Source organism: Podarcis melisellensis (assembly GCF_964234715.1).
Source record: "Podarcis melisellensis genome assembly, chromosome: 17".
Taxonomy (NCBI): domain Eukaryota; kingdom Metazoa; phylum Chordata; class Lepidosauria; order Squamata; family Lacertidae; genus Podarcis; species Podarcis melisellensis.
This window is the reverse complement of record NC_138534.1, coordinates 31598511-31616206: the sequence shown is the minus strand read 5'-3', so window position 1 is coordinate 31616206 and position 17696 is coordinate 31598511. Positions and strand designations below refer to the sequence as shown.

Here is a 17696-nt window from a genome sequence, read left to right as displayed (position 1 = left end):
CAAGTAGATAAATAGGTACTGCTCCAGCGGGCAGGTAAATGGCGTTTCCGTGCCCTGCTGTGGTTTCGGTGTTCCGTTGCACCAGAAGCAGCTTTGTCATGCTGGCCACATGACCTGGAAAAATTATCTGCGGACAAACACCGGCTCCCTCGGCCTGTAAAGCAAGATGGGTGCCGCAACCTTTACCTTTTAAGGGCATGTACGGAGGCGATGTTTGTGGCAATGATTTGTACAATTAGTAAAGTAGGAGGCTACCAGTAGGTGGTGCCAAAGCCAGTGACGGGCGGAGCCAATTAAGTCTAGTTTCTTCCTCATCCTTCTCCTTGTTAAGTTACACAAGGGCAATGCTGAGACTAAGGAAGAGGAAGATGACAGGCCTTGCTGCCACCTGGACTGTTCATAACTAATAAGGCAGACAGTGGGGGTTAGCTGAGGGCAGACTGAGGTTTGGGGGCAGTGCATCCTTCGCCCTAAGTGGCTGACCTTTGCTGCGATTTAGTAGTTCATATACTTTCTTGCTGCATCTGAGAAGTAAACTATTGCTTTGCCAAATGCCGGCATTCCTGTTTCACGGTGTGTTTGTAGGCCACCTTCCTTTCTAGTGCATCGCTACTGTAGAGAATCATTGGGATCTTGCCATTCGAGATTTGAATAGTTTTGCAAACTCAACTGGAACAATAGCAGGAGGATAATGGTGTCCCTTTTTTCCAATTGGCTTTTGTTTCAGAACAACCTAGAATAGCTTTCAGTGTTAAACCTTTGTTTCAGGCTTTTGCTTATTGCTTTTTTGATATATATGAATTGCAAGCCCTTTAACTTGCACCAGATGCTTCCAGAGTGTTGAACAATGAAATACTTAGAGGGGTGCATTTGGATAGTTCTGGGGTATAGCGTCATCGATGCTACATAAACACTTAAAGAATACATAAGCCATGAAACCTTAGCCTGCACCCTCCCCGGGACCAAAGTTGTCATTAGTGAATGTTTCAGAGCAACTTACGAGTTAGCTATTACCATGAGACTGGTGTTCCTTCGGCCTGAGATACTTCTGCCCCAGAGTAGATTTGTTGAAAACATAATATTTGTTACATTTCTTAAAACATGCAAGCCTTTCTTCCTCTAAGGGGTTCTGAGTGATATTTTGGTTTCATAACGGACCTGTAAGGTAGATCAATCTGAGCAGCAGTAACTTGTCCAAGGGCACCCACTGAATGTCATGGCTGAGTCAGAAGTTGAAGGTGGGACGGGATACCATATCATGCTGACATTTGTAGCCATATTAACTCCATAACGGGTAGGTAGCAAGCTTCTGGTGGCCCAAAATTGGGATGTATGTGTGAAGGAAAGCCCTCTTCTTAACTTGTAAAACAGACCCTGGTGTCATTATAAGAAGGTTGTAGAGACTCTAGAAGGATCTCCAAGACCTTCTCATAATGGTGCTGCACCAGAGGGGGAGAAATGGATATAAATCCAGCCCATGTGTGCTCATGAGTGTATGTGTGCATGCCCTTTTTTCTCTGTGAAGGAGAAATGATTACGAATAGCACTGGGTGCTTAAGCTTTGCCTTCTGAAACAGTGTGCTTATAGAGATTACTTGCATGTGTTCAACAGTTGGTCGTTAACCGTAACAATCTGCAACTTTCCAAGTGAAAATTAAGATTCCCATGAATTTGCACTAGGCGCTAAGCTTGCACAAGCTTTTAGGTCACAAGCAAAACTACAAGCATGTGGAATTGCGGAGATCTGAAAGGTGTTTCCATGCAAAATGACATTCCTCAACCGGATGCCCTTGGTATGTTGTTGGACTACAACTCCCATTAGCCATGCAGCTGGTGTCTGATGGGAGTCGTGATCTGACAAAATTTGGAGAGTGTTATGTTGAGGGAGACTGTTATACTGGGCTAAGATTCTCCCCCTCCCCCAAAAAAATGTTGGAACTATTCTTGCAAGTGACTTCATAATGGTAACACAATTGATGGGTCTCTGGTGCTGCCATGCTTCTTGTCCCCAGTGCTTCACAATGGATGTTGAAGATGGCAAGGCAGGCTGTCCCTGATATTTGCGTGTGGGCTGTGAAATGTCTCTTTCATTATATAAATCATAAGAATATATGCTGTCATTAAAAAGACTGATATTAATTTATTGGAAAGATAATGCCATGTCTCTCTATGATCAGTGGATAGAAGATACGGCAACTCTAGCAACACATGAGCAGATCGCTTTTCAACGCAGATTGTGTATGGATAAATGCAACAATATTTGGAATCCATTCATAAAAAGCATAATGCCTTGTTAACAATTTTACATTTCTATAACATCTTTATTTCCTGACAGAGATTATTATCTAATGAAGAAGAAAAGAACAAAGCCATCATTCAAGAAGTTTGTTTTATGGTATCCTTTTAGAGACAACCTGAAACGCTTTGGGTAAAGCAGTCCTTAATTATACAGTTATGCATGTCCGTCTTTGGTTGTCACAGGTTGTCTAAGGGATCATATCTGTGGTAGTTCAGAAATTCCATAGTTTGGTACAAATGATCCTTCTTTTTGTTTGTGGCACCAGGATTTCTTCTGACACGTTAAGTGAAGGCATACAGATTAAAATTTTGGCTTGTCTTAATTTTCCCAATTCACATAGGCACTATAAAATAAATGTGCTGTGTGACCTGTTCTTATTTCTTAAAACATTCTTGGAAATGTTTCTGTAGCGGTAGATTTGCCCGCACGCTCCCTGCCTCCAGAGAAAGCTGGGAATTCCGATGGATTTGGGACTGTAATCTCTCAAGGGAACGAGCTGTTCTTTATTGTATAACCTGGCTGCAAAAGATGTGTTCCAAATCTAGCAATCTTTGAAACTTTAACAGATGATATCCTCTAGAAAAAGCTATCTGGTCACCCGAACGTTGTCCAGTTCTGCTCTGCTGCATCGATTGGAAAAGAGGAATCTGATACTGGGCAAGGGGAGTTTCTTCTGCTAACCGAGCTTTGCAGAGGTAAAATGATAATTTATGTGGGCTCTTTATTGTTTGGTGGACTAATCTAGCAGTTCAGCCAAGCCGGTCCTTCCTTCAGAGATGACTGTGGTGAGGCTGGTCAAAACATCCTTCCAGCTTTGTAGATAAGCTGACCAATTTTACTTAGTCAGCAAAAACCTCTAGTGGCCAGCTGGGGTCTTGGCAGAGGAGGAACAAGAGACCTTTGGTAGTATATTTCTATACCAGACACATTTCTATGCCTCCTGGCAGCCTACTTTGGTTTTGGTGCTGGATGGTGAGAAGGGATGGAGCACTCTATTCCTTCATGGAACTCCTTGCTATGGCTACTGGGCTCATGTCCAGTAAAATAAGGCTGTTTTCTTTTTCAATTATATTTTACCAAGTTTCAACATTTTTAACATACACAATCAAAATACAGTTTTGTCTTTTCTCTTGATTTCGTTGACTTCCCACCTTGTTTTCCATGGAGTTGTTGCTTCTCCCCTTTTACTGCCCCCTGTCTTCTATCTATTAAATCAGATTAAGGCTGTTTTCTTGTCACAAAGGGGTTGCCACTTCCAGCCAGTGTCACAGATCTTGTCCACCAGGTAGGGTGGAGACGCTACGCTAGCTTCCCAGAAGCTGGACCTTTCCGTTGTTGCTTCCGGGAGGGAGAGGGGCAGGATGGTTGGTGCGGTGCAGATGCACGGGCAGAGCCAATCCAGTGCTCTTTCTGGTGTGTTCACACTGCACTGACGTCTGGGCCGCATCACCTCTTGGTAAAGCAAATGTGACCCACCTGCCTGAAAGCTAGCACAGCGGCTCTTCCCAGCCCGGCAAGCTACTTCTCAAGTCACTCTCGCATCTATGGATATGTTGTTCTATGCTGGGGGTTCTTAGAGTACAGGCTCAGGCCCCCAGCTCTGCATTTGCCCTGTGCCTGATGTCAGGTCTTCTTTTTTAACAACCATGTGTTGCATGTGTTTGTCTAAAGCCAAGTTGTGCGCTCCCCCTCATTTACAGGTGCTCCTTCTGAGCTAGGCACCAACCAAAGCTGTTAACCGTCCCTTATTTGGCGGGAAACTCCCTTATTCCAGCGCCGTGTCCCGCTGCTGTCCCTTATTGATGATGTCCCTTAAATTTCCCGGGTTTCAAAGGAAGCAGCTCCTCTCCCTCCCTCCCTGCCGGCCAGGGAGGAGGGAGGCTCCAACTGTGTTGCTTGGCTGCGTTGCTCACCCAATAAGGAGTCTAAGAATGACTGGGGTGGGGAGCTTGCATGCCTTGTGCCGATCAAATCGGCCGCGTTGCCTGGGGACGCGCTGTTGCTCAGCGCTTCCCAGCAGAGAGGTGACGGTGGTTTTCCTTGCTGCATCCCCTTTGCCGGGTTGCTGCGCTGTGGGAACCACCACTTGAGGCTTTGTTTGGCTTCTGGCTGGGCTTTCTGCCTTTGGCTCGGAGGGGCTCAGAAGGCGAACATACCTGTGTCCCTCGGAAAATCCCTTATTTTGGCTGCTGATCCCTTATTTTCAAGGCTGCCGGCCCCTTATTTTCAAATCTGTAAGTTGACAGCTATGGCACCCACACAACCAGGAGTCCCGATTATGCAGAGCCCCTATACCAGTGTTTCCTAATGTTGGGTCTCCAGCTGCTCACTGCCCTATATACAAAGTGAAGCTTGCTCGTTGGCCTTCTTATACAGACACTAGCATGCAACACAAGGTGGTTTGGATGCAGGTGGCGCTGTGGTCTAAACCACTGAGCCTCTTGGGCTTGCCGATCAGAAGGTCAGCAGTTCGAATCCTCGTGAAAGAGTGAACTCCTGTTGCCCTGTCCCAGCTCCTGCCAACCTAGCAGTTTGAAAGCATGCCAGTGCAAGTAGATAAATAGGCGGGAATGTCAACAGTGTTTCTGTGAGCTCTGGCACTCGTCACAGTATCCTGTTGTGCCAGAAGCTGTTTAGTCATGCTGGCCACATGACCCAGAAAGCTGTCTGTGAGCAAACGCCGGCTCGCTCGGCCTGAAAGTGGGATGAGCACCACAACCCCATAGTCACCCTTGACTGGACTTAACCATCATGGGGTCCTTTACTTTACAAAGTGGTTGTCCCCCTCCCCTTTTTTAATAAAAAAAGGAATATCCAATGTTCGCTTGTGTGCCTTACATGGAAGCAATCCATGCATCGGTCTCCCCTTACCCCTCTCTCATAACCTTCTTGTTTATTGAAAACCACATTGGGAAAGCCATTTTAAATTGACGTAGAAATGACTGGCTCTTCTTTCCTCCCACACAGTTATTCTTTTCCCCCCTTCTCTCCCCCCCCCCCAGACGGATATTAATTAGGACTGTGAGCTTTAATCACAGCTTTAATTGCCGATTAAAATTTGCTCTCTAATTAATTGGTGTGACCGAGACTGAAGGGCACCCTGCCGTGCAGGTCACACAGACACGATGGCTCCTTTGTCCTTGTGCCAAGTTGGAAGAGAAGAAACACTTGGAAGAGGGTTTTTTATGGCTTTCCCCTTTGGTCTGTATCCAGAGCTAGTAGATGTTTTGCATTTGAAGTTAGTCAGCCTTTTCTTCTTGCAGTGAGAACTGCAGGCAGCTGAGACTGACAGGGCCCAGTATTTGCTTTTGCTCACTCCTCCACCCCCCCTCCTGCTGCCCTTGGATCTTGGCCATGGTTTGAGAATTGAGGGCTGGGGAATTAACATTTCACATACGCTGGAGTTCCTTGTTTTATATGTGCAGGAGCTACTGCTTAGGAACAGGACAGGAAGATTTGCTTAGCAATCTAATATTGTGTAGGAGGGCATGAGAGGTTTGCTGTTTGTGGGCTAATAACGGGGCAAGATGGCCGCCCATCTCATTCTGGTTTGAGATGGCAGACGTTTGAGGGTTGAGACTTGGACCCCCATTTTGTGGTGTGTTCACTCACAAGAAAGGAAGAACTAAGGAAGGAAATTAATTGGCAAGTAGGGTGGGCTTTACCCTTTCTGGTCTGGGGTGGGGGCCAAATTCTCACTCAAATATAGAAGAAGCCATGTTGTTTGCTTCCTTCCTTCCTTCCTTGCTTGGTTTGTGTGTGTGGCGCCACATCTGCATGTTTAAAGTGTTATTATCCCACTTTAAACAGCCATGGCTTCCCTAAATTGGTAGTGTATAACTCCCCTTTGTTAAGGGGTGCTGAGAGTTCTTAGGAGGCCCTCGTATTCCCCTCTCAGAGTTTTATGAATTTTTCGTCCGCAGGGCAAGTGGTGGAATTCCTGAGGAAAGCTGAATCCAAAGGGCCCCTCTCCTGTGACACGGTGTTGAAGATCTTTTATCAGACCTGCCGTGCAGTGCAACACATGCATAAGCAGAAACCTCCTATTATTCATAGAGATTTAAAGGTACAGAATCCGAAACAAGCTGAACGGCTGATTTATGCAAAGGAGGAGTTTGTTATGAATCCGGAGCAGCAGCTAGTAGCAAGTTATTTCATCTTATCATAAAATTTATATACTGCTTGAGGGTAGAAAACGAATGAACCAAAAAGCAGTTTATAATATTTAGACTGAGTGTGTTTTGAGTTTGTCATGTAGTAAATAGAAAAGTATTGCATCGGATAATAATAATAGTAATAATAGTGGTAATAAAGTTATTAGTTATACGCCACCCATCTGGGTGGGTTTCTCCAGCCACTCTTGGCGGCTTACAGCGTATAAAAACATAGTAAAACCTCAAATATTAAAAACCTCCCAATAGAGGGTTGTCTTCAGATGTTTTCTAAAAGTCAGAGAGTTGTCCATTTCCTTAGCATCTGATGGGAGGGCATTCCACAGGGCGGGTGCCACTACCGAGAAGGCCCTCCGCCTGGTTGGCAAAAACATGCTACTAAATTATATTGGCTGAGAATAAAGAGGTGGGAGGATGTTAAGGATTGGTCGTACATGTACGCAGCCCACACACTAAGTTAGTCGCAAGCTTAGCGGCAGGCACATATGGAAGTCCAAACCAAATGGTTCATAGAATGCTTTTATAACAGTCACTACATTTTAGATCTCTTGGGGCTGGTTCATACAGCCAGCCATATGGAAACATTCTTGTAGTGCAATTCCTAATTAAAAGTAGTCTGGGAAATATTGATAGCTACATGATGTTTATCGCATCTTTCGTTGTACTTTATTCCATTAGGCTAATCTAAGAAGCAGCGTTCGCTGCTCTCCAGAGGGAAGGCCTCTTCTAAAATAAACACACGTATTAGGGAGTGTGAACAGTGCAGCCAGTACAGAATTGATAAATCTTGTGCGCTTTGATGCTGTGAACATGGAGGATATATGCATGAAAAGTTGCCTTTTTTAATATAAATGTAAGTGTGTCTGCTGAATGTGCACCCTTAAACTCCCCACTTGATTGTCTGTACAGATAGAAAATATGCTGATGAGTAACCAAGGAACAATTAAACTGTGTGACTTTGGCAGTGCAACAACCATAGCACATTATCCTGACTACAACTGGTCCGCACAGAAAAGAGCAGCGGTTGAAGAGGAGGTGAGAAACCCGATACTCTGATTTATTTTCAACGTTTTGTAACTCTAGGCTTTTTGGTATCCCTTAAATCCATTAGATCAAATTCTGTCGCAGTGGAAATCACTTGGAAATGGTATTTGGGGGGTGGGGCATTCTTTTCCTGGTCCTATACAAGACATTCTTAAACTACTGCTGTAATAAAATAGTAGCCTTCAGCTGTGTATGGCTGCAAGCCTGTACACATTTAACCTGGGAATAAGCCCCACTGCATTAGATTGTGCTGTCTGCTAAGAAGCACCACATAAAGTGTCCTTTTCTCTCCGAACCACAGCACAAATACTACATCTCTTGGGTACTTCGGTCTTCTCTGTTAGTTAAGGCTGAATATATTTCGTTCAGATAACGTAAAAGTCGTGTCCAAAAGTTCTGCATTCGGTTTCCAAAATGAATTCTGAGCCAAGCTGCCTGTGTCGCCCTGATTTGTATAACATTACTTCTGAGAGCTGCTTTTCAGAGAACCTGGAACACTTTTGGCAAGGGCTGGTAGAATAGCAACAGGAACCTGAATTTAGGGAGCAGCAGTCTTAGAAGAGGGACGCGGGTGGCGCTGTGGGTTAAACCACAGCGCCAAGGATTTGCCAATCGAAAGATCGGCGGTTCGAATCCCCGTGATGGGGTGAGCTCCCGTTGCTCGGTCCCTGCTCCTGCCAACCTAGCAGTTCGAAAGCACATCAAAGTGCAAGTAGATAAATAGGTACCACTCCAGCGGGAAGGTAAACGGCGTTTCCGTGCGCTGCTCTGGTTTGCCAGAAGCGGCTTAGTCATGCTGGCCACATGACCCAGAAGCTGTACGCCGGCTCCCTTGGCCAATAAAGTGAGATGAGCGCCACAACCCCAGAGTCGGTCACGACTGGACCTAATGGTCAGGGGTCCCTTGACCTTTACCTTTAGTCTTAGAAAAATCAGGGAGCCATGATCTAGGATGCTGCAGTGCCCTTTCCTAGTCACTAGGGGCCACTATATTTTGCTGGAACTTCATGATAGCTTTTAAGGCAGTGCTACATGAAGGAGTTTGCAGTGGTCAGTCGGCTGGCCATGTGGGAACAGGAGGATTGCAGATTTGCTGGTCACAGGGTCATCAGGTTGTAAACCATGAGTGGTGGTGGTGGGGAACTCTCAAAAGGGTGGCCCATTTGCTACAGGCATCTGAAATCATTCCTGGAACAGCATAATGCTGCTTACAGGTTTTTTAAATACTGTATTGAGTGGTATATAAATGCATTTAATAAATGAATAAATAACCAAGAAACAGATCAAAGAAGATCCCTCTTCTTTGAGAGTTCCCTGCCGCATCCCATGGCTTGTAAGAGGAGGATATTGCTATCTACATATATATCCAGTCTAACAGACTAGGTTGGCAGGAGCTGGTACAGAGCAATGGGAGCTCACCCTCTTGCAGGGATTTGAACCATCGACCTTCTGATTGGCAAGCCCAGTGGCTCAGTGGTTTAGACCACAGTACCTTCTGCGTCCTAGCCAACCTAGCAATTTGAAAGCACACCAGTGCAAGTGGATAAATAGGTACCGCTGTGGTGGGAAGGTAAATGGCGTTTCAGTGCGCTCTGGTTTCCATCACGGTGTTCGGTTGCGCCAGAAGCGGTTTCGTCATGCTGGCCACAGGACCCGGAGACAAACGCCAGCTTCCTTGGCCTGAAAGTGAGATGAGTGCCACAACCCATAATCGCCTTTGACTAGACTTAACCATCCAGGGGTCCCTTACCTGACATCTAACAGACTACTAATACTGTACTGTACTTAGAAACAAGAATTGACCTTCACCTTGATTTCCTGAGTGTTAATCTTGATTTGCATGCCACAAAGGCAAGAAAGCATTTTGTTTCTTTTTATTGGTTGCTGCTGCAGGAGTTACAGAAACCCAAATTTGGCATACAGGTTGTTTTGATGAAAACCAAAGCATTTTGTGCTTGGGGTTCCTTTTAAATTTTATTTTGTTTCTGACCCTCTGCTGAGGCGGCCTTTTTATTTTGTGTGTCTACAGATCACAAGGAATACAACACCAATGTATAGGACTCCTGAAATAATAGATCTATATTCAAACTTTCCAATTGATGAAAAACAAGATATTTGGGTAAGCATTTTCTTTATACGTAGATTGGACCTTGTGTGATACCTTATTTCTGAATATTTTCTGGATTTTGTATTTGTTTAGGGAATTTCTACCCCTCCATTTCATCCCAAGGTGGTTCACAGTAAACCAATAAAACATACACAATAACACCGCTGCAATACAGTCGTTAAAACTTCAGAAATGTGGTAGCGACTTAACACATATAATAAATAAACAAACAAAACAAAACAAAACACCTTTTGCTCCTGATACTCTTTCCTTTGGTTAAATATTATTTATCAGTCCTAAAGCACCTAACATTTCACTAAGCACCGTACAGATTTAAAAACAAGGCAGTCCTTGCCCACAGGTTTTCAGTCTAATAAAGCACACAGCACACAAGGAAAAGGAATAGAGAAGGAAGAGGAAAACAGGCAAGCTTACATAGTTCTTAAAATGTGACCACCTTAAACAAACAATTCAGGAAAAGGAGCCAAAGGCATTTAGAATTTCTCAGGTGAGCCAATGGAGTGTGTGCTGTTACCTCTTTCTCTGTTGGCTAGTGTCATAGTCATGAAAACCTCTCACTCCTTTATTAGGAATGGGTGAGTTCACTATTAACACTTTCACCAAATCAGACCCAATAGCGTAAAGCCCTTGAAATCAATGGACCTAGGTTAACCTTGTCCATTTAGTTTCTTCGGTTGGACTGCCCTGACATTGGAAGCAACCTGAAGTGCTTTAAGCTACCAAACACTGTGCATTGAATTAAAAATAGACAAGACTGTGCCAAATCATGTGGAAATTTACAAGGACAATGCAACACAAGGAACTGGAGGAAAAGAGATATATAAGCAAGCGCACAGATTTTTCAAGAACATTGGGAATGTTCAAGCCAAACAGGGATAGGAGGCTTGCATTTTTATGTAAGTGATTAGGGGGAGCCAGTGCAGTTTCTAAGGAAGTACAGCTAAAAGAAAAGAGGTATTTGGAAGTAATTTCTGGCTATACTCTCCGTTTTTCTAATTGAAGCTGGGAAGGAAGAGGGAGAGGCGGGAGAGAGAATAATTCTCTTGTTGACGGATTTGATAGAATGTACTGATAGGAATGCCTTAAGCACAATGCAGTGAACAGCAGACAATGTTCCAGTTTTACTGGTGAATACATTGTGAATACATTGTAGGGATGCGGGTGGTGCTGTGGTCTAAACCACTGAGCCTCTTGGGCTTGCCGATCAGAAGGTCGGCGGTTTGAATCCCTGTGATGGGGTGATCTCCTGTTGCTCTGCCCCAGCTCCTGCCAACTAACAGTTCAAAAGCATGCCCGTGCAAGTACAGTGGTACCTTGGGTTAAGTACTTAATTCATTCCAGAGGTTTGTTCTTAACCTGAAACTGTTCTTAACCTGAAGCACCACTTTAGCTAATGGGGCCTCCTGCTGCTGCCGTGCCGCCGGAGCACGTTTTCTGTTCCTATCCTGAAGCAAAGTTCTTAACCTGAAGCACCATTTCTGGGTTAGCGGAGTCTGTAACCTGAAGCGTATGTAACCTGAAGCGTATGTAACCTGAGGTACCACTGAAGATGGTTACTGCTGTGGCAGTTTCCGTGTGCTCTGGCTTCTGTCATGGTGTCCCGTTGCGCCAGAAGCGGTTTAGTCATGCTGGCCACAAGACCTGGAAAGCTGTCTGTGGACAAACGCCGGCTCCCTTGGCCTGAAAGCAAGATGAGCACCGCAACCCCATAGTCACCTTTGACTGGACTTAACCGTCTAGGGGTCCTTTACCATTACCTTTTACATTGTGAATACATGGGAGCATGAGCAGTACAGATCTTGTCCTGAGGCACTCAGGATCAGTTTGTGGGGAAGGACAGTAGCTCAGTTTGTAGAGCATCTGTTGTGAATGCAATAAAGTCCCAGGTTCAGTACCTAGTGATTCCCAAGTGGTGCTGGGAAAAAGTGCTGTGTGAAAGCCTGATGAGTCGCTGCCACTCAGTGTAGACGATACTGAGTTAGATGGACCAATAGTTTGACTCCATATAGGGTGGTGAAAGCAGCAGGAGAATACATAGAACTGATGGGCAAGCAGAGTGTTCTGTATTGCTCTGCTGGGTGTCAAGCTTACCAAACTTCTGTACACTGGTACCTCAGGTTACAGACGCTTCAGGTTACAGACGCTTCTGGTTACAGACTCTGCTAACCCAGAAATAGTGCTTCAAGTTAAGAACTTTGCTTCAGGATGAGAACAGAAATCGTGCTCCGGTGGCGCAGCAGCAGTGGGAGGCCCCATTAGCTAAAGTGGTGCTTCAGGTTAAGTACAGTTTCAGGTTAAAAATGGACCTCTGGAACGAATTAAGTACTTAACCTGAGGTACCACTGTACTTGATGAGAAATCGATTCAGTGCTTATATGCACATCTTTCTCAGTTTTGACATGATCGCCTGCATTTCCTGTCCTCATCATCTCTGAGAAAGCAGATTAAGATTCATGGGTTAGAGAGCAGGATGTGGGAACTGCTGAAGTGTTACAATTATTTATTAAATTTATTGGTCGCTTTTTTTGCCGCTGCAGCTCAAAGCGGCTTTCAGTATTTTAAGCAAAAAACAAAGACATACGCCCATTATAACCAGTATATATATATTTTTAATGAACTACATTAAAACATCTCAGCCACACAAATAGGCCATAGATGGTGAAAGGCCTGATTGAAAAAGGCATGTTTTTGCCTGGCGCCTAAAGAGAGAGCAGGAGCCACCATTGGAAAGGCCCGTTCTCGTGTTGCCACCCTCTGTTGTCTTGTGGTCAAGATACAAACTTGGGATGGCAGCCAAGGTTCATTGGCAGGGCTCAATCTGGGAAGTCAAGCCATGGTTTCATGTGGGATTTTAGCCAGGATTAAGGCAACAAACTGCGGTTAGCACTCATTATGGCTGCAGCAGATCATCCAATGCTGTAGTCTGCTCTGAAGTAATTGAATACCATAGGCTATTGGATGAAACGAAATAAGCTTGAACAACTTAACTATTTAGGAATTTGGGGAGTTTATTTATTTATTTATTTTTGTTAACTTCTGCATTCTTCCCCTGCAGGCATTGGGTTGTATCCTCTATCTGTTGTGCTTCAGGCAACATCCATTCGAAGATGGAGCTAAGCTTCGAATAGTCAATGGAAAATATTCAATTCCTCAGAATGACACAAGATACACAGTGTTTCATGATCTCATTCGTAAGTTTAAGACTGTAATGCTAAATTCACTTGGGAATGAATTGATAGTTTTGTATGGATTTAAGGTTCTTTTTATTTGTTTCCTTTGCAAAAATGCACCTATATTTTTTTAAAAATAGTTTCTCTTCATGTAACTAATGGGAAATGACAGTATACATGCAGGTTGAAGAGAAAATCCATGAATATAAGAAATTAGAAATGGCAGTGTTCCATCTTTTTTATTATTTGAGTGTAGTGTTGATTTTATTCCAGTGCACAGATAGGGGATTTATGGCCCACCAGATGATGTGTACTACAACTTCCATCAGCTCACGCCAGCATGGCCAGTGATCAGAGAATTCTCAGCTATTCACAGTTCGAAGCCCTTGATCACTGAAACAATTAAAGCCACATCTTGTGGTATAACTGAAGTTATGCAAATATTCGTTAGCCAGGTCTTTTACCCATGTTGAAAGTCTCTTTGGATGACTGGCAGGATAGAAATCTTAGGCCAGGGGAAACCAGAAATTTATCTTTGAGATCTGCAGATTAAACCCCTGTTTCAATCATCTGTTGTGTCATTTTATTAGGATCGAGTCTGAAAGTGAATCCGGAAGAGAGGCTGTCTATCACGGAGCTTGTGAATCAATTGCAGGAGATTGCAGCTGCTAGAAATGTGAACCCAAAGTCTCCTATCACAGAGGTAATTGGAGCTGTTGAGCAAAGTCTTATGGTTTGGGGTCCTCTGCACTGAAACTCCAAATTGCCCGTTGAAGATGCGCCAATGTTGGAATAAGGCAAATAGATTGGCGTGTTTCGTACAATTCTTCCAAAAGCAATGTTGTCAAATAAATTCTGTTCTGTTTCCCATCCTCCTGACTCTGATCTCAGAAGTCAGGGAATAAGGGGAAGGAGTAGCAGGTATAGAGAAACCCCAACCTGGTCCCCCTCAGCATTTTGGACTACAATTCCCATCATCCATGGCCCATTGGCTATGGAGACTGAGACTAATGGAGGCTGTTGGTGGGCATGAGTTTGGGGGGAGGCTGGTAGAGAGCAAGATCTGCTTCATTTCTAGTCATCTTGGCATTTGCACATGAATAATCTTTTTTATTATTTCAGGACTGCTTGAAATATAAGTGCTGATCAAACTTTGCAACATTCCCTTCCCACAATCTACCAAACGCATTTGGTGCTTCACATACAATGTGACATTTGCATCCGTCTTGTAAAGTAGATCAGTTCTATCTCTGTATTGCAGAAGAAGCAATATGAGGTTGGGCCGATAGGAAATTGAGAGGGTGATAGTTTGCCTAAAGCTACCTAGCGAGATTGCTTTTGGAGGGCAGAGTTGAAACAAGGACTTTGCTGGTGTAGAGTAAGAGCTTGAGCTGCAGTCTTCAGCCTTTTTGGACCTGAACTCTCCTCTGACCACTGTGCTGTGTTATGGGACCCTCTTTAATTAAAATACACACACATACCACTCACTCCGTTATTTCCGGGTCGCCATGGAGCATACTTGAAACGCTCAACCTGAAGCATATTTAACCTGAGCTATGACTGTACTGTATATATTGACTTTTCTCTAGCTTTGATGAGCTATCTTGGCAAGTATAGCTTGTCATGCAGTGCTGTGGGAAGTGGTATGTGCTGACATATCCTCTTCCAGAGTAAAGGAGCATTATCCTCCTTCGTACTTAATTGACCTTCGTATAAAGATTTCTTTTTTTTTCACCTCAATTAATTTTTCTGCCAACTTCATTAGATGAAAAACTCAAATGAATAAAATAGAGAATAGTGGCGGAACCCATTTTATGGCCAGGATACAATTTGTTTGTGGATCCCACCTGGCAAGTGGCTTTAAGATGCTCTGTATTGCTTGTACCCTTTGGTGGGGTGGGTGTTTGAAAGAGATCAAAGTACTAATTCTGGAAATGACTGCTTTTCTTTCCAGCTCCTTGAACAAAATGGAGGCTATGGAAATAACGCTTTGCCTAGGACATCTTCAGCTGTAGTAACACAGAACTCAAAGCCAGCAGGGCAGCTCAACAACATGTACAATGCAGGTATATTCCCAAATATTCCCCCCTCCCCCCCCTTTTTGTAATCAGAGCTTCAAAATATGTGAGATCTCCCAGTACCATGTCTGGTTGTACTTCTTGGCAATTTCTTTTCCGACCATTTGTTTAATAATGGGACTAAGCCTTTCTAAAGAAATCCAAAAATATTGGAGAGAGTTTAAGTGTACCACCAAATTGTTTGACGCTGAAGCTAATAGACTGAAATGGTGCTCAGTTACTTTTCTGTGCCCTTGGCTCTTAGGTCTGACGGTAGCCGAATGTGACCAGACTTACAGCGGATTCTTTGATATTCTTAGGGGCGGGACGGAGAGGTTTCTCACAAATATCAAGGACACATCTTCGAAAGTTATTCAGTCTGTGGCCAAGTAAGTAGAACTGTAACTGTGCTGATAAAGGGAATGCAGATCCACAAACATAATTCACCTCTCCCTCAGTGCATTGGGTATTTTATGTACTGTGTCTTTCCCGCCCCCACATGTGGTTTTTAAAAAGAGATGGCCTTCTCCAAAACTTGTGAAAAAGCAGGAAGGGGTGGGTTATGATAGGATCAGCGGATGAATCTCTATTTTGGGCACTATCCTGATTCAATATATTGTGGTTATGTGGTTTTGGAACTTCCAAAACATTTGGAAACCAAGGCGTGGCTTCCAGTTGGCTGCAGGAAGCTCCTGCAGCCAATCAGAAGCCACGGTGGACATTAGGGTTCCAAAGAACGTTCGCAAACTGGAACACTCACTTCCGGGTTTGTGGCGTTCGGGAGCCAAAACTTTCGACTCACAAAGTGTTTGGGATCCAAGGTACGACTGGAAGAGGCATTGTATGTGTGCAAAGTTGTGTACATCACTAGAAAAAGCTGCTTTAAAAAACAAATCCCTAACCTGGTTTATACTGCAAATGTTACATTATTGGAGAGGTTCGAGCTCTCGTACTGAGAATATTGTACTGACACAACCACACAAGTTCAGGACAGAGCTAGATGCAATAGTGAGCATAAGGTCTGCTGCCCTGCTCAGCAGCAAGGTTTCTGGTTTGACTCCTAACCTTCTGTTCCATGCAGTGCAACTTGGCTCTGCAATTCCATGCCATCTGGTCTACAGACCACCTGCTAAAAGCAAGTGGCAACGTGGGATCCTAGCCAGGATAGGTTAAGAAATATGTAATATCCCAGTAGCTGAATGTTTAGAAGGAACATTTGAAGCATAGCAGTTTCTGATTGGCTTCACTCCCCCACCTGTAAAAATAAACTTGTGAAAGGCACAGAAATCCCCATCTGCCGAGCCTGGCAAGCTCCAAATATTATTGGATGTTCCAAATTAGCTTGTTTATTTAGCTGTTTTTATATTGCCTTTCAGGGCCAAAAAGGGGCGCCTCACAATTAAAAACGTAACTATTTAAAACCTAAAACAGTAATTGTAAAATGTAGCCCATAAATAAAGTGCAGTAATTAGAATCAGCAAGTTCATTCATTTTAAAAGCAGATTGGAATAGTGAAGTCTTTAAAGACTCAAGTTCACAGCCAGACACAAAGCTGGGTGGAATGTCCCAGGGACAGGGCTACCACTGAAAAGGCCCTGTCTCTTGTGACTGCCATACTTCAATTTGTGGTGCAAAAAAAGGAAAAACATGGTGCTTAACATATGTATGGTTTGTTTGTTTAAGTAAAACATGAACTTATTATAAATGCAAAGAATAGTACAGCTCTGTGGGTTAAACCATAGAGCCTAGGACTTGCCGATCAGAAGGTCAGCAGTTCGAATCCCCACGACATGGTGAGCTCCCGTTGCTCAGTCCTGGCTCCTGCCAACCTAGCAGTTTGAAAGTACACAGTGCAAGTAGATAAATAGGTACCGCTCTGGCGGGAAGGTAAATGGCGTTTCCGTGCGCTGCTCTGGTTTGCAAGAAGCGGCTTAGTCATGCTGGCCACATGACCCGGAAGCCGTACACCGGCTCCCTTGGCCAGTGAAGCGAGATGAGCACCGCAACCCCAGAGTCGGCCACGACTGGACCTAATGGTCAGGGGTCCCTTTACCTTTAAACCCATAAGGATCAACAGTAAACCTGGCATTTAACATGTGATTGCCAGCTCATTCAAAGACTACCTGGAATAAAAAAAGGTAGGAACCGGTCCCTACAAACTAAAAATATGGAACAGATTAGCTACTTTTTGGGGTGGGGGTGGGGAGAGAGGGAGCACACAAGCATGGGGCTACCATAGGAAAATTCTTGCTACTGGAAGCTGCCAGTCGAGCTTTGAGACAGCTGAGGAACTCAAGAGTGCGCCCCCCCCCCGAATATAAGCCAGCCTAACCCATCCTCTGGTGCCCTCCTGGCGATGCCAGACTACAGCTACCCTCAACCTCAGCCAGCATGGCCCATGTTCAGGGATGCTGGGAGTTGTGTTTCCAAATATCTGAAGAGCCTCAAGGTTAGTAGAAGGGATTCTCCAACACCTTTCTTCCCTGCAGTTTTAAATATAAGAATTGGTATAGTTAATCATGCACGGAAGTTTACCAGTACCCAGTGGAACTCTTTCAACATGGGTGCCTCATGGTGAAGGTTGTGTCTATAATCACAGTGCAGTTCTGGGTGTCGGCAGTGTGTTTGTGTTCTGGGTTCTCCAGCCTTTATTTACCTTTCCTGTTCAGATGATCGGCAGCCACTGCAGCTGGAAGGCATCAGTGGGGTTTGGGGGCACAATTTCCCAGCTGAATGCAGAGGCACAGCATAGGGGGAGGGGGGCACATTGCCCCAGGCACTGTTTTTGGAGAGGCGCATGAGCTGTTGTGTCCTTTTCATGCCACT

The 17696-nt window shown here is 44.4% G+C and overlaps 1 protein-coding gene across 3 annotated transcripts in view; it reads left to right on the top strand.

Moving 5' to 3' along the window:
* The window catches only part of GAK (cyclin G associated kinase), a 74794-nt gene that overhangs the window by 20082 nt on the left and 37016 nt on the right, over positions 1 to 17696 (top strand). For all 3 annotated transcript variants that reach the window (XM_081893782.1, XM_081893781.1, XM_081893780.1), the window contains exons 3-11: positions 2336 to 2395; positions 2880 to 2994; positions 6223 to 6365; positions 7381 to 7506; positions 9545 to 9634; positions 12699 to 12834; positions 13404 to 13516; positions 14768 to 14879; positions 15136 to 15259. In XM_081893782.1, the coding sequence (XP_081749908.1) occupies positions 2336 to 2395; positions 2880 to 2994; positions 6223 to 6365; positions 7381 to 7506; positions 9545 to 9634; positions 12699 to 12834; positions 13404 to 13516; positions 14768 to 14879; positions 15136 to 15259 (1019 nt within the window). The remainder of the gene's footprint in view (positions 1 to 2335; positions 2396 to 2879; positions 2995 to 6222; positions 6366 to 7380; positions 7507 to 9544; positions 9635 to 12698; positions 12835 to 13403; positions 13517 to 14767; positions 14880 to 15135; positions 15260 to 17696) is intronic.